The sequence below is a fragment of the Ostrea edulis genome, chromosome 3 (genome assembly GCF_947568905.1).
Source record: "Ostrea edulis chromosome 3, xbOstEdul1.1, whole genome shotgun sequence".
NCBI classification, from domain to species: domain Eukaryota; kingdom Metazoa; phylum Mollusca; class Bivalvia; order Ostreida; family Ostreidae; genus Ostrea; species Ostrea edulis.
The window spans coordinates 26,382,273-26,409,360 of record NC_079166.1 but is presented as its reverse complement, the minus strand read 5'-3'; the positions used below and the strand labels follow the sequence as shown (position 1 = coordinate 26,409,360).

Genomic DNA, 27,088 nt, shown 5'->3' with positions numbered 1-27,088 from the left:
CCGGGTTTTGCTGCACTTCAAAATAAAGACATTGCTTTACTCCCGAAATAACACAAACCCGACACTGAAACCTCTAATTCTATAAAAAAAAAAATCGGTGTTGCAAGATACCTAACATTCCACATTGATGAGCTACATGTATTTCAATCCAAATACATGCTCCAACAGAAACAAATGAGGCAATATATTAGGTATAACCAGGGCCTGTGTATTCCTTATAAAGATATGAGATTGATCACTGTTCGTTATCTTCACCGTCCATACTCACTATATAAAACTCCAGTCTTGCATAATTTGAGTGCACGTACAGTTGTACATGTGTTAGGAACAGTTCAAATCCTTGTTTCCTATTGAACTTCTGTGACTACATACCAATTGACTGCTGGTCAGTGGTGGTCTAAACGAGAAACATGTTATGTAAGGACTACTATGGTTATCTGACCAAGATAAAGGGCTCACAGTTGAAGTGACCTGTTCCAGTGAAATTGGGACGTTTACTCCTGCTGTGAACCTGATTCCACCTCTGGTGTGTCCAGGGCTCTCAATTTGCCAAATATTTATTTCACTATGCTTTGTATGAATTGAGATTGATCATCGTTCGTTATGTTCACTCTTTATTATCCTTATCAGGATATAGGACCCATGGTGGGTGTGACCGGTCGACAGAGGATGTTTACTCCTCCTAGGCACCTGATCCCACCTCTGGTATGTACAGGGGTCCGTGTTTGCCCAACTATCTATTTTGTATTGCTTATAGGAGTTATGAGATTGATCAATGTTTGTTATCCTCACCTTTCATTTCCTCTTTAGTGTCATAATTTTGTACTATTATCAAATTAGTACATTTCGTATAGTACATTATCACGGTGTCTCAATTATGTGATTTGATTTTCCTTTATTATCATTTTTTATTATCATTTGCTTTATGGGGCTTTTATTGTCATTGTGTTTGTTTTCTATCGATTTTAAAAATATCTTTTTTATAATCTTATAGATGCAAGATTTTATGTCATACCGTCATTTAATTTCATTTAATTGTCATCTAATTTCATTTAATTGGGTTTTTTATTGTTGCATTCCTCACCGCTATCCTTGTAATGCGTCTTAGAGTAATGTGTTTTATATAAGGCGCTATATACATTTTATTCATATTATCATTGTTTTTCCTTCATCTTGAGGTTTAGTTGATGGTCAATAGACGACTACTTCAACATAATGAAGTATTCATAATTGTTGCTGCTGTATCAGTATATCACCTTAGCCATGGGTTGCAGTTCATCTAAACGGAATAGACAGTCTTACCATGCCGACGTTTGTTTCATGTTCCTTCAAGAATATTTTCGTCATACCCAGATATTATCAGCTGCAGGTGAACACTTTTTCAGATTATGTATTCAAGTACAGGTAGTTTTCACATCCTCGGGAAAACATTTGTGTTTCTTGATATGAGAGAAATCAAATGATACATTTATTTGTTGATATTGATCAAGACTCTGAACCATATCAGGAGGACAAACATGTTAAGACATACAATTCACCTCTACTGCCTACTCATCAATGGGATTAAGACAGCTAAAACGTTCAATTTACATTTGTATATATGTGCACAGATGTATCGTATAGGAGCTGCCCTTTCTTTTACAATGTGTGCTTTGGAACCTAGTAGTCCCTTTCCAAATGCTCTTGACGGTAACTGATGCGCTGTGTACTTATGGAGTTCAATCATATGCATGATATGAATTGCGTATACAAAAATGAAACTCTCGTGGTACAAAAATGAAACTTTTTTTAGCAAATATGAACAAATCGGTTCATTATAATGAAAACAAGACACAGTGTGTACATCATTTATTTTCCATGTTGACACATTGTACATTGTTACCATGGTCGGATCATCATGGATGTTCTTTTCAATGCTTGGTATCTATTCCCCCAGTGATACCAGGTATTGTATTTGGTACCCTTCTTGGCGGACTTGGCATACGGTCCGTTCAGGTTGGCATAATGACAATGTTTATACCACCATGCTCCAGTAAATGTACCCGCACAATTACTTCTATAGTTGTCATTGTCTTTATCTTTTGTTGTAAACTTCATTCCATTGTGGTAGGCAAGACTGTCTCCTAAAATAGGAAATAATACTTGTATATGTAGCCCCATATATATATATATAATTCAATGAAAAAGCAGGAAAATATACAGTTCCAAAATATATTTAAATCACTAGCGCTTTCTGGATTTTAACATCCATCCTCAGGTGAATACAAATTAATAATGAATACAAAGTTGTTTATCTTAGAGACGTCTATTGTGACGTCATGATAGTCTTAGCAAGGAGGGAATAGATACATGACGTCACAATACAAAATGGAAATACGCTGTAGTTGCCTCTAGCACAGGTGTCAAAGTGTTCGCTGCATGGGGTATTTCTTGTACTGGGATCGTTAATTTGTTGGTTTTTGATGGTCAACGTTCATGACATCGATGATGGAGTTTTTGTTCAATGTGAGTGAGATGCACCAAAGTGGATTTAAAACACCCACATCAAAAATCCAATTTCATTTTGACCAGTTTAATTAAGTGATGTTAGTATATGTGGATGTTGATAGAGAAATTACTATATCAAAACGAGAAACACATAGGAGTAATTTTTTGCTGAATCATTTTAAATAATTTTTAATACTTTTGGGAACCCCCTTCCCGAAAGTCTAAAATAAAACACAAATCATCTGATTACTCCTTCTTACATCTCCCACTATTGTGTACTGGATGGATATTCCATAGAATTTGAGGACAATAAAACATGTTTTCATTAAATCCTAAAATCGATCTCTGTAACACTGGATTGTTAAAGTTCCTAATGCACATGATTCTGGTACAAGTAGTCTATCAAATGCGTGGGTTTCCATAACTTATTCCACTGTCTTTAAATCTAACAATATTTTGACAAAGTGCCGCGTTTTAATAATGCTCAACGCAAAATCGTAATTTGACGGCTTGAAGCAGTTGTGTCACATTTTCAGGTGCAAGATATTGCAATATTGCTCAAAGCGCCATGGATCGCCTTTGCAGTAGATATCAACAACATACACTTATAGTCCACCAAATGATTATCATGGAGTAAGTAGACCACTCGTGACATCAGTAACAGCACCATTTACTGCATCTGTCATTTCTGGAATTCGCAAAATATCATATCAGACTGTTCGCAATCGACTACGAGATCCTCAGATTAGAGCAAGCAGACCTGATCGTGGAATTGTTCCAACTCCTCAACATCGCTGGAACCATCTTCAATGGTCTCAAACTCATATAGTATGACCACTGTAACGCTGGCAGACAGAATGGTTCAGTGATAAATATCGATGACTGATGGAGAATTCAGAGTGTATTGGCACCAAAGTGAACGTTTTGCCTAAACTTACATAGTGCTATAATGTGGGCAGCAATATCCTTTACAGGCAGGTCATACATACAATGTATTTTAACGGCTAAACGGCATAATAATGGAGTTATGTTGCCACATGTGGTTCTAATAATGCAACATTTGGAGCAGTGTTCCAAATCTATAACGCCAGACCACATACTGCTCGTGATGTTCTGCAAAAACACATTATCCAGGTTTTTCCTTGGCAATAAAAATCACCAGATTTGAACCCTATCAAACATGCGTGGGACACACTGGGTAGGCACATCCCTCAAAGACAACTACAGTTTCAAACTTTGCAACAACTAGTCCAAGCTCCGAAGATAGAGTTAAACAACATCCCTAGAGAGTTTTAAGAGACTTAGTTGTGTCCGTTGGAAGGACCAGGCAGTCAAAGGGCACATTAGATGTGATCAAAGGGCACATTAGATATTGAACTTGGGTGTTCAGTTCAAACTGTCTATGACTGCAATTATCATTAGCGGTTGTGATACTTTGAATATCAATACAACATTTACATCATTTCTGTGTTATCAATGAATCAATGATTAAGTGTTCTTTAAGCCTTATGTTCCTATGTATTTCTTTTTTTATTAGTATAATTGATTGTTCGAAAGACAATATGATAATAGTATTCTAACCTGCCGTGCCCCTGTATCCAGACACAATCAGTCTGTATTTTCTGCTTTCGTCACCAACAGAGAATTTGGAGTATTTAGCGTAAGCCTTCTGACCATTAAATCTCTGGAGGTCCACTCGGAGGACGTGGTTCCCTGACTTTGTTAGCAAATGCATGGCGTCGTTTCCTTGTTAATGAAAAATTGTATGATTTTTTTTTAATCTGGCATTCTACCGGTAATAAATGCTCAATTGTTTAATTGGTATTGTCATATGAACGTGTCAAAATTTAAATGAAATATATGTTCATTAGATAGTAGGCATATTGGTCGACACCGGGACTCTCACACTTAGGAAGGGTTTATTGTGCTGATCCATATCTCACTTTTCCAATCAATATTCCTTTTATAAAAGTAGGACTTGGATCAAAATGGAGCACGTTTATGCTTCCTGGCCTCAGAGCCTGTTGTTTGAATCCATGGTCCTCTCTTCGGCTACCCCCCCCCCCTTTATTGTGCAAAACAAAACTAGGCATAATATATGCTATCCCTAACTATGTAAATATATGTAACATAACCATCAATTAACAAACAATCACTAATTTATATCATATATTGCACATACACATAATATTGCGCCTATGAGAAAAGGGTGCTTATGACAATTTTTACACATTTTGATTTTTTTTTTTTTTTTTTTTTTTTTTACAATATTCTCCTTTCAATTAAGACTTCTGGGCAAACAGATTTGTTTGAATGAGAATAAATACATGTATCATCCTCATCTGTGTCCGACTGAGTCGCATTCTCTGTGAGAGTCACTTGTCCAAAATACTCCGTAAATAGCCTATTCAATTCCTAACATGTAAACAAATGCTAAATATAGTATTACTAATTTCTAATTACGAATATAAAACACTTATCTGATTTTAGATAATGATTTCGAATAAATATATTCTATCGCATTGCTCCCCCTCCTCCAAATAATAAATTATACAATAATTAAACAATTTTCGCTCTGATAATGTTTAAATATATTATCTTCGCTTATTGTTTTTTTATGTAGTGTGGCTATCAGGCACATAGCATACAGTGGCGAATTTAGGGGGGGGGGGGCTAAGGTAAATTGTGGTCTCTTGTTTAGAAAAATGTAAATGGTAGAAGAAACAAAAATTTTGTCCACTCTCGGAGAAATAAATGACAATATCTTTTTATTTATTGAATTACTTTTATTGGGAAAACTTACATTTTCCCCAAAAAACTCTTAACATTTGCGCCATTGTATTAATTTCACCTTATCATATATGACAGAAAACAGTAAGAAAGACTGCATATAAAATCTGTAGAATCCAGGAGCTTTTGGGGGATTCGCCCCCTGGACCCCTACAGGGGTTTTAAAGCCCTGGACCCACTGGGGGGCCTCAAGGCGGCCCACAGACCCCCTGCCTCCAAAAGTTGCGCCTCCAACCGCAATTCCTGGATCCGCCCTTGGCATAATTTTTTTTTAAAAGGGGGTCGTCGATGGAGAAATTGACTTCACAATTGACAAAAATTTTGATAATCATAATAAAAATTGTGGAGGAGGGCAGATGCAAAAATATAAATAATAATAATGATAATATTTCCCTATACTCCACGTGTCCGGTAAGGATGTGAAGTTCGCAATAACTGATAAAGAAAATACCAACAAACTCCATCTTGGGTTCCCACAAATCAATAGATGTAAGAGTTATCTCTCTTATTTTCTGAACGTCAAACGCAATCATCGGCAATGTTTACATTCGTGATCAATCTGGGTTTTTTTAAATTAGATACGTTTTTGACAAATAATTTGTCCAATACTGGATCAGAATAGTGTTATCTATTGAAAATTATGATAATTAATGTAATATGATTGTCTATCAATTTACCATTACTTAGCCTACACACTATTCTAAAATAATAGAAATAAACGTCTGCTGTTTGCTCCATTAAAATGTTTGATTAAACCTCAAGTATCTTACATTCATAATACGTCCAGACTAAATATACACAATATATATATTTGGCTTTGAAAATTGGTTTTGTTTACCTCACATTGTTCCATGGTTCACGGTACTAATATTATTCTCTACTTCTGATGTTCTGTTTACATGTTGCTACATCGGAGGTCATATAATATTCAAACGGTCCCGGTATATTATGTTCGGATAACACTCGGTCAAAAAAATTCAAAAAGACATATTAAGACCACATAGATCTCGAATTTTATTGATTTCAATATTACAAATACATTTATATTCAAAAAATATTTCACATGTGTTAATAACTAGTTCTAAACACCGCGATAGAAAGAGTGGAAACAAGCGATGTGAACGTCACAACTTTATGACGTTATTTCTCTGTTCTGTGAAAATTGTCATAAGCACCCTTTTCTCATGGGCGCAATCATATATTATTAGATTGAATGAGTGGTTTGGTCGGAACTCCAGTTTCGTGTAATCAAATATAATCAATAATATGTTGAAATCTACGAAATAAGACCAGCAATACTAAATATCCAATTCCATTTCATTCGGTGTTCAGTGTAGTGATTAACAACAGCAGTTCAATAGGGTTGTTAGAACTGAGTGTAACTGTATCTTATAGAATACCCCATCTCTAAAAGTGGATTTTTATTTTGATGCAGCAATAGTAATGTTATAAGCTTGGCATAGCTGTGCACAGTTCATGCAGTTTATTTACAAAAAATACATTGCAAACGGAAAGTATAAGACTTTAGAAATTCAGATATATACTTACCTATCCAATAATTTCTCTTGGGATCTCCAAAACCAGATTTGTAAGCTCTCCAGTCCCTGTAAAAATCTGTCGACCCATCTAGTCTTTTATGGATGACCTAGAAAGGAAAGTTTAGTGTTGGAATGAATATCGTGTTTACTAATAATGTTGATCTCTTTCTCCTCCCATCCAAAAACCCCTCCCGGATCCAACAATGTTCAAATTGGGTGTTTTGTTTCGTAGAACGGACGTATGTATCAACTCTTTCCTCCAGATCACTAAAACATTGTTCTATCTAGGTATAGAATAAAAAGCTACATCTGTATCTTTTGTAATTACCGATCACTAGTAACAATGAATTTTAAAACTATCAACAACAAAAATAAGAACTAAATTAACGATCAAAAAACTACCCACCGTCCAGCCGCCTCCTTCTGTTGTCATGTCACAGTACACGTGCTTCTTAGTTTTGAGATCCGGATAAATGGCATACACTCCATCCTGCTTTCTTGTATAGGGATCCTTCTTCAATATGGTTGCGCAGTCTCGGTACTTAGCTTGATGGAGTAGAACATGTATTACAGATGAAGACAACATTTTTATTTGAAATTCAAAATAAAATTCTCAATATAGTGTAATTTCAATACCTTTCAAAATGGATTAAAACTATAAGGGGAATATTAAACTCTCATATTAGATACATCAAAATTAATGTACATCTATACTTCTGAGTTTAGTAAACCAGAAGTGATAAAAGAATTACATAAGTTACATGACAAATCTGTTTTGTTCCAACTGACAATGCTTATTACAACATTGTCTTTGTTTGTAAGGGTCGTTATTACAACTGTATTGTAAACATCAATTCCCCATTTGCCACTCGTACATGTACTTCTACTCCAAATGCCCTTTTAAAAGATGAAATTCTTCAAAACCATGAATCAGTTTTAAGACACATTTAATAGTCCAGGCCAGTCAATGAGATGGATATGAGTCACCGTATATATACTGGATACCAATGAAAGGTGACGATAACGAAAAATAATCAATCTCATAAACTCCTATAAACATTACAAAATAGATAGTTGGGCACACACAGACCCCTGGACACACCTGGATCATGTACCTATGACGAGTAAGCATCCCCTGTCGACCGGTCACACCCGCCGTGAGCTCTATATCCTGATCAGGTAAACGGAGTTATTCGTAGTCAAAATCAGTGTGCCAAGAACGGCCTAACAATCGGTATGAAACACGCCAGACAGCATTTGACCCAATGATAGGTTGTATTGACAAACTAGATTGTTATAACAACCAAAGAATTTGCGAAATGCTGACTTTAATCAAGACTGCTAAAACCCCTGCATCATCAACTTGTTTGTCAGTAACTTGCCTCGATTTAAAAACTGACCATACGCAGAACAATCTCTTTGTGTATTGAATCAGTTGAGAGATATACACCATTTGCAGGTGATAATGGACTATCGCTACATAAATAAGGGAAGTTAACATTGGAGAACCTGAAATCATCTCGTTTGCCATACAGTTGAATTGTCAGTTTGCTGTTAATGTCTACTTTCAATAAAATATCTAAGTATGAAGCAAAAGTGGACGACTCTGTGATGTTTTTTTTAATTCGAGCTCACGGGGATATATCGAATCGACATATGAATGAAAGTTATAATTGTTAGTAGACAAAACATCATCAATATATCTAAATGTCGAATTGGAGGCCACAGCGAGAGATTTTTCTTTTCACGTAGACGTTTTTGGATAACTTCCGTTTCATATGAATATAAAAACATGTCACCTAACACAAGAGCATAATTCGTGCCCATGGGAATTCCAACAGACTGTTGGAAGACCTGATCACCAAAGATCATTAAGATATTGTCAATGAGGAACTCTAGCATATTTTTAATTTCCATTTCAGAGTACTTGTGCGTGGAATCAGAGTGGTGTTTAACAAAGTAATTTTTTGGATGACTAATCATTAGATCTAAATATTTCCGTTTTCCATCTTTGTTGAACAAGCAACTGTCTATGATGTCAAAAAGTCTAGTTTTTAATTTATCGTGAGGAATGGTCGCGTATAGTGTTGAAAAGTCATAGGTTTTGATGTTATTGATTTGGGAAAAGTTTTGCGATTTCAAGTTTATTGTAAGTTCTTTAGAATTTCTTAGAATCCATATTCGATTAACACCACTTTTGGTATATATAGTCGCACAGTAAGTTTGTAGTTTCTCCTTCACAGCTGTTAATAGATTCGTGAGTAGGAAAGATGAGGGCTTGGTAGAGCACTTATTGGATCCAGCAATATATCTTTGTTTCTAAGGGGTTTTATGTAGTTTAGGGATCCAGTTTAGGTACAGTAACTCATATTTATTCGACCTGTTAACTGAAACATTTAATGTGTCTAAAACTGAAGCATGGTTTGGAAGAATTTCATTTTTGAAGGGGTAGTTGGAGAATAAGTACGATTATCAGAAGTGGAATTAATGCTACGTTTGTTTAAAATAAAGTTGTAATAATGAGTCTTACAAACAAAGACAATGTTGTTAAAAGCTTTGCGGTTATTGACCTTATATGCTTATCAAACCATGAAGAGATACAAACATTTTAAATACCGCTTCTTGAAATATATGCCGGTTTGAAGAAGCTTGATCGAGGTACATGTATATACATGTAATCTCATACTTTAAAAACTGATAGGCGTTAACGTGTTAGCGATGGGTGCATGCACCATCGATTATTGGGATTGAATCAATTATCCCTATCGGCTTATGAGACAACACAAATGGGGTTCTACAGTATATACATGTATGCAGGAGCCATTTGCGCCTCAGTCAAAACATCGTCGCATTATCATATAGTTGTTTAAAGTATTTGTCATTTCTAAAATATCCTTGTGCTAAGATAGTAAGCGAATGTTTTGGAACATGTTTTGAAATATTATAAAGACCGCGTGGGTTGGAAGCGATCGCATTGTTTGGAAGTTTGTAAACAAATAGGCGGAGAAATCATTTGACCGAGTAGACTACCTATAATTTGTATGAGATGAAGTACTGAAGACCGCTATTTATATACAAATTATATAATCAATTTTAACTATACTTGAAATGAATATTTATTAGATATCTACATCTGTTTATATGCCACAGTTGTACAGTTAATTCATTGTATTGATAAGAAATCAAAAACAGGGATAAACCTGTGGAATTTGTGGATTAAACTTTCGTTCAAAATGTGTTCTGGTACATGAAAGGTGAAGATAACGAACAGTGATCGATACATAAATCTTACTAATATTATACTATGTGATTTATATTTAGACCCAAATCTTTAGATTAGATATAACATTACTTGATTTTGAAAGTTTATACAACAACAATTGAGAATCACAATACTGTTTTGGAGTCGTTTGAAAAAAAAAACATTCCAATTCTCCCGGGTTTTTTCCTTCTTTGGGTTTTGAAGGTCATTCTGTTACTAAGTAACAGGTTGACTAGTCAGATAAAATAGAAGATTTCTTACATTGTACAAGAAAATACTTAGATTTGATTGAGCTTTATCCTCCCCTAGGGCACCATGGATTGGATACATTCACAATATCAGTTATAGGCCTGATAAGAAAACTTATAGGCCTGATAAGATATTGTTTGAGAAAAGGAAATTTATTTTCACATGTTTAAGAAGTGTGACACAAGTAGATTGAAAATTATAAACATGATCCATTATTCAAATATCTTAGTGGAATCAATTCGATTTCCTATTTCTTCAGAATGTAAGATATATTGAGATTATACTTTGATTTGACTTGATCGAGAAAATGATATATATTTCTGAGAATTCATCAGAAAAATAAGAACACCTTTGGAATCATTTGAGAACATTGGAATGCTATGAGGCATATATGTGATAATTTATCAAATGATTTAGAACTGTTTTCGAATATTTTGAGAACATTCTTGAGGTAGTCATTTCTTTTTATTTTTGGGTTTGTTTTTTTTGTTGTTTTTTTTTTTGTTTTTTTTTTTTTGTAGTTTGATCACAAACTCGCGTTTAATTTTAAAACATTATAATTATGTCAAAATATGTATATGATCAATAGAAAATAAGCCCATTTTTATCAATATTGAATTGCCCTGATTGCAAGTTTGGTATGTCAAATGTATTTATATGCGGTGGTTAGTCTACATGTTTGAGATTAATCACTATTTGTTATCTTTGTCTTTCATATATATTAGGTCAAAAATGTCCATACGCATTGATTAACCTAAGTTTAAGGTGTATATGAGGTGACGACCTCCACTCTCTGTTAGTAGGAATGTTAAGGAAAAAATTGAATGAATTTAAATGCACGAGTACGTAACAAAACCAGATTTTCCACACGAGCTGGCTTTTGTTTCGTTTAATGACACTCTATCTAAACTTCTATCAATGTTTTGTAAGTAATTTATCTGTTACAATATACTTTTTTTCTTGACAAACACATTGACCTTTCAATCTGACATAAAACCTGATGTATCTATATAATATCTTATTTAACAGTGACGTGAACTAGTGCTACTAAGTTTAGTAAATTTACCATTCTAGGCTATGAATTGAATATCTTTGACCCATTTTTTTTTTCTCAAGTTTTCTTTGTTTTTACAAGCATTACTATATATTTGTAATGATAACTACCATGTAAATCCCTAGTGTCTTATCTTTTTTAAATTTCAAATTATTATATACAAGTAATTTCTAAACATCAAAAACATGGAATACTGAGATTATATCATTTCAATACTGACACACACACACACACATATATATATATGTGTGTGTGTGTGTGTGTGTGTGTGTGTGTGTGTGTGTGTGTGTGTGTGTGTGTATTTGATACATACATACATACATACATATGTATATTAATTATTGTAATTAATGTCATAAAACTTACACTTTTCGTTTTTCAACATTCCAGTGACTTTATAGGTGGAGCAAACCTTGACATTAAAGGCGATAGGATGCTTATTTTCAATGTGCGATCCTGTGATTTCCCATGACCAAGGTGTGTTCTTCAGCACATGTTGCAGCTTCCCTGTATATTTCAATAATTCAAAAATACAATTTAATGAATTTCGTTTTGAGGAGAAAAAATTACAGATTTGGTTCACAAAAAAATGGATTGATTTCAGACTGCAAACAGGTATTGGAACAGACGAACACACAAACATACATACACACACACAGATATATATATATATATATATATATATATATATATGTACATGTATATATATTGTTTAACGTCCCTCTCGAAAAATTTTCATACATATGGAGATAGATAGACGCAATGAATATCATGATAAATTACATACTGTGGATTGTCGAATGGACTTTGCCCGAGTTTGATCTGTCCGGCAGGACAACACATATACACAGTAGGATGATAGACTTCATAGTGTTCAAAGTCATTTACGAGTACAAAAGATTTCAACGTATTTATAACAATGCAATTCTCTCATTACTTTGAAAACTGACACTCTGTATGTGAAATATGATCTAGATCGTTGTGTAACCATCTCACAACAACACATATAAAAGGCAGTATGCTGAATGGAAGAGCTTTTTTTGTCAAATTTCCGATAGAAATATGAAACAGCAATTCCGTGTTAAAGTATATATTTTTTATAATATTTACAACGTCCTGAACTTTGGAATTCAGATGGGGTGTATCTTGGAACTGGACATCAAAATGATATCCGTACAATCAATCCTTAAACATCAATAAGATATCCACGCAATAAATTCTTGAACATCAATAAGATATCCACACCATTTATTCTTATCATATGTCTTCTGTAGATGATATGCACAATGCATTTTTTAAAAGTACATGCAGTTTTCAAAAATAAAATTTTATCTATATTTCGAAATGACCTGCGAAATCAGTGCACGCCTTGTGGCTTAGTGAGTTATCTTCTCTTGTTGACATAATTACGAAATACACAATGCAGTAAAGTACATGTATTTAAAAACAACTATTTTGATGTTTCGAAATGAGTTACAAATATGAGAGTATGTCTTGTTTGAATTTGTGTTGGCTTGGTTGGATGCAGGTTACCTTCGCTTTTTGATATAATATATGTATAACTCTATTGATGATGTGTATTGTGAATCAATTATTTCAGTTTATATAAATTTAGCGTTACACATCGAAATTGGAAGGTGTGAAAGTAAGAAAATTGCTTTTCGATATGATAACTTCATTTATGAATTCATCGAGTGATGTTCTATTTACCTATTCGTTTATTTTCTTCTCTCTGCCAAAAATCGAGTGAAAAATTATCGCTGAATCCCTTGTTTAGAAACATGTACATTCTGCACGGCATGTCTGAGTTCAGGTGTCATGTGTAGATCAATACGCACTGAGGGTCATTCAGTAGGGAGCATTCAATACAAGTTTGTGTAAATGATACTACCACCATATAAAATTCCGAAGTATTTCGATCAGCAAACATATGTCAAGAAATCATACTTTTTCTGGCCATTTAAGGGAACTTAGTTTGCACTTAACACTTTGATGACACATGTTACAACATGTCTCATTGTTTTTAAAAACAATAATTTAAAGCACGTTCTACATACCGATTACAGTGAATGGAAACTACATGTACGGTGTGGTCGTGAATTATATATCACACTTCCTCATGGTTGTGCTATTCTGGGTATGAGTTGACCACTGCTTGTTAGCTTCACCTTTTCATAATACTGACTATATGCAATGTTACATGTAATTCCTCTTCTGTTTTCTCGATAGGAAATTTTACATTACCACCTGGGTGTATCCATTCATGCAGTGTTGATAACCTGTACTCTGAAGGCTACATATCCTATCTACAGGCGCTGGACATGTTGTATTTATTGTTGATATTTCTGAAATCTGATGACAATTGGCAAAATGCACTTTAACGAACGGCAAAAAATTTACTGGGAATTGAAAAACAATATCGAGATACAGCGCTTAAATGAATTTAGCTTCCCAGGCACCTGATATCACCTCTGGTATATCCAGGGGTTCGTGTTTGCCCAACTCTTTATTTCATTATGTAAATTATGAGATTGATCACTGTTCGTTATCTTCACTTTTCAAAGTGAATTATTTTCCCTCAAGAAAATGACACGACGATTGACTGAACAGATCACGTGATGGAGACTACAAATATCATATATCCCTTCCCTCGATGTGTCTCGGGACGTTGTGTACGGCATCCCTCGGGGGACTTCATCTACATCAAGGTTGTGACGTCACAATGTATGGAAATCCTTTCCCATACTTTGTAAGGCCGGAGAGAAGGATTTTTATACACGAAGTTTCACCGACCGTATAAGTAATCAGCATCCAGGGAGAAAGATAACATGATTATCATGAAAAGCGAGGATTATGAATACTGATCAATCTCACAAATCCTTTACGGAATACAAAATAGAGAGGTGGGCAAACACGGACCCCTGGATATACCAGAGGTGGGATCAGGTGCCTAGGAGAAGTAAGCAACCCCCTGTTGACCAGTCACACCCGCCGTGAGCCTTATGTCTTGAATAGTAAACAGAGTAATTCGTAGTCAAAATCAGTGTGCTAAAAACGGTTTAACAGTCGGTATGAAACAAGTTAGACAGCATTTGACCCAATAATAGGCTGTATTGGCAAACTAGAATGCTATAACCACGCTAGAATTTGCGAAATGCTGATTTCAGACGAGACTGTTGAAAGCGCTGCACCATCAACTTGTTTGTCAGTTTTTGAATGAATTCTGCTTCATAAGAATATAAAAACAGGTCATCTAACAAAGGAGCACAATTCGTGCCCATGGGATTTCCAACACACTGCTGGAAAACCTAATCACCAAAGTCCACTACGCTATTGTCAATGAGGAGCTTCAACATACATATTGATCCCTTAGAATAAAACATCAAAAATGTTATCTATGACCGAATAGCTTTTCGTGATGAAAATATGTTGACGCAGCTACGGGAAATACGTATTATTATGATTATTATTATTTTATTCATTTATAGAGCGCAAAATTACATATAGTTTATATGCGCTGTACAATGTTTGTGCTAATAATCAATGATGATATACCAATAAAAGACCTGCAAGAGCTATAAAGGAAATGATAAAACAATAGAAAGAATTTGAATAAAACATGGTTGTAAAATGACAAAGTGGTTGACTTTGACTAGACAAGATACATCTACAATTGGCACACAGGTATTCGTATGCTGGATCAAAATTTAATTTGCAAGAGCTTGCACATGGAATCCTTGATATTGCACTGAATTTTACATTAACAGGGCATATTCATGCTTGAACAAGCGTGTGTTAGGTTCTTGCGGAATGTTCCATGTGCTTCAAGCTCTCGAAGTTCCAGTGGCAGTTTATTCCATAAATGTGCATCTAGTGTTTTTATGGCTCTTGCACCGAATTTGTTTAATGATTTCTTAACTACCAGTTCCCATTGTTCTGAGGATGATCTCAAGGCCTTATGTGGCTGATAAACAGGGCATAACTCTCTCATGTATGCTGATACTGATCAAGAGTGTAGTGACTTATGTATGGTTGTCAGCACTTTAAACACAACACGTTGTTTTACAGGTAGCCAGTGTAGTCGTTTTCAAAAGTCTACAGTCCTTTATGTATCTATGGTTTAATGGTATCAAATGATACTGCACTTGCGTAAGAAACTCGTCGTGAAACAGTTTATAGCACAAAAACATTACCTACATCATCAATTACATGTAATAACGGTGGTGCTAAATCGGAATTAGAAAAACAATCTCTTTAGAATAATGAATTATAAATGAATAGAATATTTGTGCTAAATGTTGAACATAAAAAATTATTATTGTCATTGGCTGGGATAAGACTTCATTTCTAGTCGTCTCTATTTTGCAATATGTAACGCAAATTTTGTCATATTACATGTTCTTGCATAATCTTATCCCAGCCTTCACTTTGTTTTCAAGTCATTTGTTTAAGAATAAATGACCAAACCTCACTCAAATTTCATGTTGTCTGTTGTATAGAATGCAAAAACAAGCTGCCTCAAAGTCAGATTACTCAAGTTTTCAAATAGTTGTGGATATAAAAATAAGGTTATCTCTCTTTGTACAGAATGATTAGTATATATTTAATGAAGAAAAAGCAAAGATAGATTTCCTGGAAAAAGTATCATGTATCTTATCTGGGTAAATCAGAAGAAGTATAAGATCATCAATATTATGGGTGACCTCAATAATAAAAATTAAACTTTAAAAATCATAGGTAGATGTGCCACGATTTGTAGTATACGGACAAATTAAAGTCTATCAATTTAGAGTCTCTATGGTATGATAGAAATACAAAAGCTAAAAGTTGAACTTGATTTGCATTCAAACCTGAACTTCTCTTCTATAAACCTAAAGGTATAGATATAAGCATTTTATACAGTACTGAGGGTAAAATCATTTTTCAACTTCTTGAATTAATATTATGTGGATATATATGTTTATGCATGTGTGTGTTTGTATATATATGTGGATATATGTGCATGTATGTGTGTATCTGTATGTATGTGTTTAATTATGTATCATATATAATTAATCCAGGTGGCCCCTGGCACCCTAAGTAAGTATTATAAAGGGGTCTTATGTCTTCCCCGAAATATGAATGCATTTTGAAAATAAAGATTTATTTGAAGGGGGAAAACTCCTTGAATTAATCTAGATCTCTTGAAGACAAAGTTAAAGTTTTCTCAATTTTGTCTATAGAAGCATCACCCACTGTGATAACTTAGCTTAACTTCACTGTTCGCTATCTTCACCCACTGTGATAACTTAGCTTAACTTCACTGTTCGCTATCTTCACCCACTGTGATAACTTAGCTTAACTTCACTGTTCGTTATCTTCACCCACTGTGATAACTTACCTTAACTTCACTGTTCGCTATCTTCACCCACTGTGATAACTTACCTTAACTTCACTGTTCGCTATCTTCACCCATTGTGATAACTTACCTTAACTTCACTGTTCGCTATCTTCACCCACTGTGATAACTTAGCTTAACTTCACTGTTCGCTATCTTCACCCACTGTGATAACTTACCTTAACTTCACTGTTCGCTATCTTCACCCACTGTGATAACTTAGCTTAACTTCACTGTTCCTATCTTCATCCACTGTGATAACTTAGCTTAACTTCACTGTTCGCTATCTTCACCCACTGTGATAACTTAGCTTAACTTCACTGTTCGCTATCTTCACCCACTGTGATAACTTAGCTTAACTTCACTATTCGCTATCTTCACCCACTGTGATAACTTAGCTTAACTTCACTGTTCGCTATCTTCACCCACTGTGATAACTTAGCTTAACTTCACTGTTCGCTATCTTCACCCACTGTGATAACTTAGCTTAACTTCACTGTTCGCTATCTTCACCCACTGTGATAAATTAGCTTAACTTCACTGTTCGTTATCTTCACCTTTTGTTTGATCACTATACGAATACAGATAGTTATAGATGGACATCACACAGTGAACATAGTGGACTAATAGAAAAACTGTGAAACTAAACGAGTGAATGGCATACATTATATTTTTACTGATTCAGAGAAAGCTGTCCATCAAATGTTTCTGACAACATCCGATTTAACGACGGGTTGTATTTCCACATAAGGTCATTATCACGTCCATGGACTTTGCGTAATGTTGACTTCAAACGAGACGGTTGAAATGCTTTAAATTACTACTTCAAAACCATTTATTTTGTGAAAATAATCATGGGTGTTTATAACAACGATACAAGCAATCACGAATAACACCTTTTATACGTAAAACTTATTTTGTCATTCATATATTATATAATTTTTCACTTGAATTGTATGAGTTCCATTTGTTTTGTATATTTCCCATTTATATTATATTATGTGTTTTCCATTTGTACTGCATAATTTCCCATTTATATAGTATGTTTTCTATTTGCATTGTATACTTTTCCATTTGTGTTAGATATTTACCATTATTATGGCGGCCGTCACTTTTTTTGAAAAACGATGCACTATTCTCTATCTTTCAAAAATGACTTGCACTTGTATAGTATTCTCTTGATATGGAATTCTGCATGCATGTCGTGCATAAAAATCCTGGAGCGGCGTGGATATAGTGGATTTTTCCGTGTTTTAGATTCAACATTTGACCACTTCGTGCAGCTATGTAGATTTTTTAAGAGTCATCACTGTAATATACATGCTGTATAAGATATTTCAAATACATGTACAATGTGTTTCTTGTATGATTCTCTTGAATTAAAATCAGATAGATGTTTCTTACTTCCTTTCTCTATGTCCGTGTAGCGTGTGACGTTTCAGTAACTTGTTCTAATGGTTAAGCCGTTGGCACATGGAGTCAGGTGACAAGCTCTTAGGAGGTCATATAAGTTCATATCCAGGCAGCCGAGAGAGTAGGAATTCATATAAAGTGATTTTCTCTACATCATAATTAATTACAAACTTACAGGTAGGAACCAGAGGCTCTCGAATTTTAATTATATTTCATAAAAGATTTGTCTTCCCATAAACAATCTATACCCCCCCCCCCCCCATTTTTTACGGAAAGTCTCTTTTATGATATATACATGTATGCTACTCTGATCCCATCTCTGGTACATCCAGGGCTCAGTGTTTGCCCATCTCTCTGATTTGTATTGCTTATAGAGTTATGAGATTGATCACTGATGATTATCTCTGGTACATACAGGGCTCAGTGTTTGCCCATCTCTCTGATGTGTATTGCTTATAGAGTTATGAGATTGATCACTGATGATTATCTTCGCCTTTCATTGATTACCGTACGCTATCTTGCCTTTCATTCAAAGAGTTGAGAGCCTGCGGTGGAAATAATCGGCAGTGTTCAAAAATATTTTTTTTTAAATAATATCCTGTACAGTTCTTGCATGATATAAAAGGTTCGAGTTTGAACACGTTTTAAATCGACCACAATACAATATCACAACATTTATATAATTTGTAACTTTTGAAATTAGTAATGATTGAATATTATGTAACATTTATCAAAATTATATATGTCACGGATATTTCTCTACGTCACAGTAAAGAAGAAATCGTAGCGAATAATATGTCGGCTGCTGAGTAGCGGTGCAATCTGATTAAAATCTCGAAGAAAAAGGAGCGGATCGAGGATCTGATTTTAATGAGATTGAGTATAGTGGTAAAGAATAACACACGATGATTTTGATCAAATCAGCCGCTAAAATTTTAAGTAATCTAAACTAATGCCACAGAAACACACGGAAATTGTAATGTGAAATTTTTTATCTAAATTTGGAAATAGATAAAGGAAACAATTTAATCTAAATCCCTTACATAGCAGAGTAATTAAATCCCTTACATAGCAGAGTAATTAAATCCCTTACATAGCAGAGTAATTAAATCCCTTACATAGCAGAGTAATTAAATCCCTTACATAGCAGAGTAATTAAATCCCTTACATAGCAGAGAAATTAACGCGTTTCCTGTAAATTAGCAACATATGATATTACATTTTCTATGCAGTTTCCTGTTATTTGCCTATAATAATGTAAATATCTTCTGAAAGGTTAGATTGCGAACTTTATGAAAAGAACATTCAAGAAGTTATTTTATTTTAGTTTAAACAATATTTATTCGTAAATAATTCGATAAAAATGTTTACAAAGAATGACTGTCTTATACATGTAATAGATCGAGAAACAAGCCAAAAAGTTTATATTAATCTCGTTCTAAATATCTTACAAGTAAGAGGTGAATGAAAATTCTAAGTAAAATAAGTCGTATACTAATTATTACAATAATACATGAAAAAAGAAATAGGAATAAGAGAGAAAAGCTGGAATTGGGTATTGAAAGAAAAATAACACACGTTTATGGGTATGATAAGTGTCGATACAAATCGAATGAATATAAACTATAGACAAAGTTGAAATAACAAATTGTAAAGTTATGCCATGTAAACAATAAGTAATAAACACAGGTTTTCCACTTATTACAACCTTGGTGCACATGATTATATTTTATATATACAATATGACAGTATTACATGTAGATATAGTAGAACAGCTTTCAGAGGTATAGGCTCAGAACCTTTTACTTTCAATAAGAAATTTCTGGGCTAAATAAAAAATGTTGTTCTCACTTTCAGATAAATTTTCATTACCGTATAACAATAATTTACATTAAGTGAATATGGCAGAGTCAGAATTGCGTTGATCCAAACTCTTCAGTATATATTGCAGCGTAAAAGAAAATGATGAATACTTTCTACTTCTCCACAAATGCAAAGAAGTGTCAGAATTGCATAATTTTCTTTGAAACATATATAGATTAAGAGCACTGCATTCTAATCTCAATTTTGTAAGAAGAGTTTGCCTGGTCCATAAGTAGCGAGATAGAGAGGGGGTTAATTGGACATTTCGAGAAAGTGCATTCCACTTCCTTATTGTAGCCGGAAAAAAAATTAATTAAAGTGTGGCTTGGTTCTAGAGTTGATTTCCTGCAGTGAATTAGTTGCCTTTGTGTTGTAGTTGTGACCTTGATTTCTCAGAGACTGAATAATGTTGTTTAGATAAATGGGAGTCGTGTTATGGTATATCTTGTGGAGTTGAATAAGTCGATGATTTTCTACGCTTTGACAATGTATGACATTGACATCATGGCGTGATGTCATGTTTTTGTGGCCGAATCAATAATGCAGTTTGATATGTTATTGCATGTTTGATCAATATCTTCACAAATCAGAGCATCCCAATCTGTATTCTTTAAGTGAGTTTGGTAATCTCGGAAATCTGTTTTAGAAAAAAGACCATATCATTCTTTCATAAGTTCTTGTATGTGATTTGGGTAGTTTTAATACACAAAAAATGAGACAGTGGTATCTTACGGTGTTCGGGAGAATGCCCCCCCCCCCCCCCCCCCAACACCTGAAAATTCAACAATATCTATATTACTAACAATCAGAAGGTCCAACAACGTTGCGCAATTTTCGCCAAAATGTGTACATTCTGAAATAAGTTGTGACATTCTCTGATCACTTATAATATCACTCATTTTTTAATTGGATGTGTTAAATAAATTACAGTTAAAGTCCCCAGTGATGATTATATTATCAATGTGTGTGTCTTTAGGCCTTTTCCAGTGAGTAAGCTATATATTCCCATTTACAAGTGGTCGGTAAAAAGTTCCTATGAGGAATTTCATTTTCTATATAATACAACATTCAAGCATTCTATTTGTTCGACTTCTAAATCCTGTCTGCGTTTGCATGGAAAATGATTTTTGATATAAACAATCACCCCTCCGTATCGATTTTCTAATCTGTCACACCTGAATGATTCCTGAAAGCCCTGAAGCAGTGTATATCCTGAGATAATGTATTTTTATCTAACCAGGTTTCATTTAATGTTATGATATCGAAAGTTGTTTTTTTTTTTTTTTTTTTTTTTTTTTTTTTTGTCATGGCAATCAAAACTGAGTAATACAGAGAAAATGCATCTTAAAATATATATATCTAAGCTTCTTCTAATATAGATATGAAATAGAATCAGAACAATGATATCAACTAAGAACGAAGCGCCAAAGACATTGCATCAGTTTACAACCAATCGCATATTCTCGGGCCTTTCAGGCAAGCCGAGAAGTTGCGATTGGTTAACAGCATAATCAGTTATTTATAAATAGTTTTATCATTTTATAAAGATTTATTATAATTACATTACTTCAACGAAGGACACCCCCTCCCGAGACCAACGATCTGACACATCACTACAATTTTAAATACAATATGTATCTGATACTTTCCATGTTCTTTTTTTTCGTGATTATAGAAGTCACCGTTACGACATTTTGTAGTAATCTATTAACAGTTACTGATATGTACAAACACATGGATAAACACAAAAAAGGTTTTATTTCGGCTGAACATGTTTTGTGATGACACAGATCTTGAAAGTAAGTAATAAGTGGAAAACTGTCCAATATGTCAGATATCGAATGATCCGTGGCTGTTCTGGGAAGTTTGCGCCTTATAACTTTAAAGTTAAATGATTTAACGAAATTGGGTTGTACACTACCTGATAATGTCCAAGAAATCAGGCCATTATTTACAATATAACAGTTTTTCTGTGTGGCATTCACATAGTGCATTACGTTTTCATTCACATAGTGCATTACGTTTTCATTCACATAGTGCATTACGTTTTCATTCACATAGTGCATTACGTTTTCATTCACATAGTGCATTACGTTTTCATTCACATAGTGCATTACGTTTTCATTCACATAGTGCATTACGTTTTTATTGCGTTTGACGAGAGGAAACTATGTGTATTTATAATTTTGCCCTTGAATGGCAAATAAAACTTCAAATTACTCGCCCTTGATTACAGGTGGCGCACGATCCGTTTACGTCCAAGACGTTTCTAACCTCCATTTTAAGAGAGCGCCGGAAGGACATGTTTAGATTAAGTTTGCATGTTTAAACCATAATTTAGGTTGAATATATAATAAATCTCTATATTAAAGTGGTTGAACTGCATAATTTATGTATAAAACACTAAGATGCGGACCCCCCCCCCCCTCCCACTCCTCGAGAAATAAGAATATCGATTTTTATCCATTCTATTAAGCTGTTAAAATTTGTGGTATTAGTGAATGTATATATGTATAGCTTCTCTTTATAAAATAATTAACTTCACATCTAACAGTTTATTTGCGTACTTACTTGGATGAATTGATACGATATGGTGTCTCTGTGGGTAAACTACGGAAGCCGATAGGTGCCAGGGTATAGAATTAATATTCATTTAACTGGCGGTAGCCACTGAATTTATGTGGCGGCCGCCACTTAATTTAATTGGTGGCCGCCACTTATTATCCGGCGGCCGCCACTTAATTTATATGGCGATAGCCATGGACTTAATTTAACTGCATGGCGGCTGCCACTTATTATCTGGCGGCCGCCATTTAATTTATATGGCGGCCGCCACTCAATTTAAATGATTTATATGGCGGTCGCCGGTTATTCAACTCCTCTCTCTCTCTCTCTCTCTCTCTCTCTCTCTCTCTCTCTCTCTCTCTCTCTCTCAACATGAAAGGGGTGCAATCCCTCCCCAATTCTTAGTAATATGTATGTGATATACAATTAAGAGCATTAATTATTGTTTTTCGATTGTTCTGTTAAATAAATGTTTACGATATCAAATGTCGACAGATTCGCGCAAAAGCAAATCTCCATGTGTACCATACCAACGTCTTAGGCACGTACATGTAGAACCACGAGGTTGATCCTCCATTTTTTGAGAACGTTCAATTTCTGTTATTTTCACATGCAAACTAATGCCCCATTCATACGACACGATTTGCGTAGATACGTATGTTTTAAATTTGCACTTAGTCAGGGGTAAGTGCAAATTAACTTTGGCTCATATGTTGTAGCACATTTTCTGCTCCTGTGTGTATTTTTTGTAGTGTGAACGCACAGTAAATTTACTTACGTATGCATTTGATGTACACAATCATGAACAGTAGGTTTAGCAACACCAAATAAATCTCCAATTGTTCGATATTCAGTAGTGGATGTTAACCAGTAAATGGCAATAGCTACTACTGTAAATGTATTACATTTGGCTGTGTATTCTATTTAGCGCCTTTGGCGGAACTCAGCTTCCGCTAAATCAAGCACATCGCTAAATGCCATCCGTAAATCTAGATGTTTAAAGTAATTCAGGAATGCGCTAAATCAAATCTACGCTAACTTGTTGAAAAAAGGATTTCCGCCAAATATCGTACACGCCAAATATAATACGTTTACAGTATTTTCTTAGCATTTAACGGAATCGCTACAGTCCGCGGGGCAGGTGCCAAAGCACTTTCTAGCTTTAAAGCTTAAAGAAAGTTCTCTTTCTCATACGAAAGTTCTCATACTAGTTAGTCATTGTCATCAAAGCCTGTGAGGATGGTGTTGTCGTACCATTCGGTAGAACGCTTTTTCCTACGAACATCTCTTGTTCTGAAACATCTTATTATAATTCCTGCGCTTAGAGAGTATGTACATTTTTATGAACATGGACAAGTCTGAATCGATCCTTCTCTATTTTACAAATGAATTTTATCAGGATTTACTTACGGTATTTAAATTTCGTCTGAACGCGTAGTAAATATACTTTTACTTAATAATATGCGAGTATATTTACTCATGTGCAAATTTACACATATAAGTAAATTTTCGTCGTATAAATGGGGTATAAGTTATTTTCACATGTGAAATAAGATTAATTGACGGATTGGCCCCCACCCCACTCTTTTGGTGGTGGTAATGAATGGTAAAAATGTAATAACGAATGAACTGATAAATTGAAGGACGAACCATTTTAGGAGTACGAAGTTTGGGCAAAAGAGACATTTTAGTTCCTTTTCTGCTTGTCAACAATTGTAGAAGACAATTTCTCCTCCGACTGTCCCTACATTATGAAAAACGATGCTGTGTGTTTGCGTACTATTCTAAATCTTTCCAAAGTAATCACTCAGCAATACGAATTAAATTGTTTCTGCAATTGACAGCCGCCATTTGAATTAATTATATCGTTCAATCGATTCATGTGCGCGACAAACACGCATTATAAAAAAAAGTCCATCCTCTAAGAAATCTTATTTGTGATTTCCCGCGCTTGTGCAAGGTTTCATCTAGTACGACTATATGAATATAAGTATTGATTAATGTAATCAATATGCTTCACTTTTACTTTAATTTCTCATTAAACAAAAACAAATATGCAAAGTTTATACCACAAGTACTCCCCGGAATGAGAGTGAGTAAAATATAGAAGCAACTCATTATGTGTTTCCAGATATTAATTAAAATAAAAGAATTGATGAAAAACGAAAGTTGTTTTTTGGATTTGATAGGCTACAGCTGAAGATATTGAAATGTATATTTTGATTATTGTTTTGTTTAAAACCCACAATGCGCAAATCAGAGTTGCAGACATGGAAAGTATAGCCAGTCCCGCTGATAGTATCGCCACCATCACATGACATAGACTTGTCATTGCATTTTATTTGTAAACTATACATAATGCACATTTCTGAAGCATGTTTGGTTTCTGAAATCTATTGAAACTCAAAATTTTAAAATAGCCATGTTCGCTTCGTTTGCATCTTTCTCCTAGACCGACATCTGTAAAAATTTTTTTGTATGTCTTCTCTAAACTTCCTCGATATACATGTTGTAGCAATTGTAAGTTTAAAATCTTTTGAGGAGTGTCAGCTGATTTTTAAATGGTTTAGATTCAGTTCTGTTGCTATTTTAATGGGACACATCCAATACTGAAACCGAAGCACGTATACTAAACACGTAGATGCTTGATGTTCCTCCACCCCAGTCTTCTGTTAACTCCGTACACTCTAAAAACAATGTTTAGGTTTGGAACACTTTTTAAACGTGTTTAGGTCTAAACGTGTTTAGGATTGTGCTTATATCCTAAACGCGAAGTGTAATAGACATGTTCTACCCTAAACATGTTCAGACTGAGAACATGTTTAGCTATGCAAAAATACAGTATCTAAACACAAAATAACATGCTAAACACATTCCTAAACGTCTAAACACAATCCTAAACGTCTATGCGTTTAGGTTTTGAACATGATAAGCTTAGTAACATTGTTGACATTAGTTTTACAGTCTTCATGTAGAATATTCCTGTCTTCTGTAAATCTAGTTGCAGAAAAAATTGCATGTCAGAATTGCCATACTTCAAACTGCTCTAGTGTACCAGGCCCCGATAGTGACCATAGTGTACATCATACGCCGTATTGCAAGTATACACTGTCGAGGTCGATATCCAAAATTGATGGAACCATTAGAAGAGCCGTCTATGGGCTTCAACCCTTTCCTGTTGGAAATGAGCAGAGTTTAGGAGTATCCAGAAAATTTTGATCTGGAATTCCATTTCAACTTGAACAGGTCTGGACACATACATATTGAATTTTAAAAAAATAGTGTAATTCATTGTCTCTGGTATTAGACGTGCCTTTAGTGTTAATTTAAACCAATGCATCACTCTTACTTTGCATTGGAACAAAATTCATTTAAATCTTATGAAAGAGAACATCAGTTGCAATTGATGCCCCCCCCTTTTTTTTTTTAATTCAACATGTGACAGTGCCTGTTATGCGAAAACTAGCATATCAAAGACAAAAAAATTGTTGAAGTTGTACTTGCCGGATGATATTTAACCATGTATAGTTTACTTCTTATATGTGCATAAGTGATTTTTAATGGTTTTGTCTTTAACATGTATCGCGGAAATGTCAACCGTGTTGTTTCGGCAATTAGAATATAGAAATAGACTTGCAATGTAATTTGAGAAGAACCGCCCAAACCCGTGTAGTGATTTTGGGGGGTGGATTTTTAGTATTTCTGGTCGGGCTCGGAGTCCTCTGAGCCTGCACGTGATTTTCTCTCTCTCTTACCCGCGAACTCTAGGCAATCAGACGTGTTTTAGAAAGTTGCAGCAGTGTAGTTATTGTATTTGTTAACCCCTTGTAAGTTGTTCTGTGTATTTGTGAATATATCTGTTTATAAGTGTTTTCCGGTGTTCTTTGTGTGTAGGAAATCACTTTACCCGCATTGTTCGATTTGAAACATCATGGATCCCATAGACACAGTTTGTAATGCAAGGGATATTCTTGCTAGATTTTGCAATGTTATTCTCCTATAATAGAAGAGAAAGCTACTATTTAAGACTCTTTAATGCTGTGGATTGAGTTTTAAATAGAAGGTTAGCAAATCATTTTGTAATCGAGACAAAGTCAAAACCTAAATACAAGGAGAACTAAACATGTTCAAAACCTAAACACAAAAGAGGTAAACGTGTTCAAAACCTAAACACAATAAGGGTAAACATGTTCAAAACCTAAACATAATAAGGGTTAAACATGTTCTACACCTAAACATAAAAAGAATTAAACATGTTCAAAACCTAAACACAATTAGTTAGACGTGCTCCAAACCTAAACACAAAGAGATTTAAACATGTTCAAAACCTAAACACATTGGGTTGAACATGTTCAAAACCTAAACGTAAAAAGTGTTAAACATGTTTAAAACCTAAACACAGAAAGTGTTAAACATGTTTAGATTTAGAACGCGTTCAAAACTGTACACAAGAAATGTGTTTAACTTTGTGTTTAGGATCTAAACACCAT

The 27,088-nt window shown here is 34.4% G+C and overlaps 1 protein-coding gene across 2 annotated transcripts in view; it reads right to left on the bottom strand.

Annotated features, from left to right (window-relative positions):
• Nucleotides 1-12,272, bottom strand: part of LOC125676603 (microfibril-associated glycoprotein 4-like) — a 116,235-nt gene extending 103,963 nt beyond the window's left edge. The window contains exons 1-6 of one of the 2 annotated variants that reach the window (XM_056160303.1): nucleotides 12,168-12,271; nucleotides 11,747-11,887; nucleotides 7,222-7,361; nucleotides 6,826-6,922; nucleotides 4,069-4,233; nucleotides 1,834-2,123 (exon numbers count right to left, since the gene is read on the bottom strand). In XM_056160303.1, the coding sequence (XP_056016278.1) occupies nucleotides 1,879-2,123; nucleotides 4,069-4,233; nucleotides 6,826-6,922; nucleotides 7,222-7,361; nucleotides 11,747-11,887; nucleotides 12,168-12,264 (885 nt within the window). In that variant the 5' untranslated portion in view covers nucleotides 12,265-12,271 and the 3' untranslated portion in view covers nucleotides 1,834-1,878. Of the gene's footprint in view, nucleotides 1-1,833; nucleotides 2,124-4,068; nucleotides 4,234-6,825; nucleotides 6,923-7,221; nucleotides 7,362-11,746; nucleotides 11,888-12,167 lie in introns of those variants that run through there. The other variant, XM_056160304.1, reaches the window with a different exon arrangement.
• Nucleotides 12,273-27,088: the final 14,816 nt, after the last annotated feature.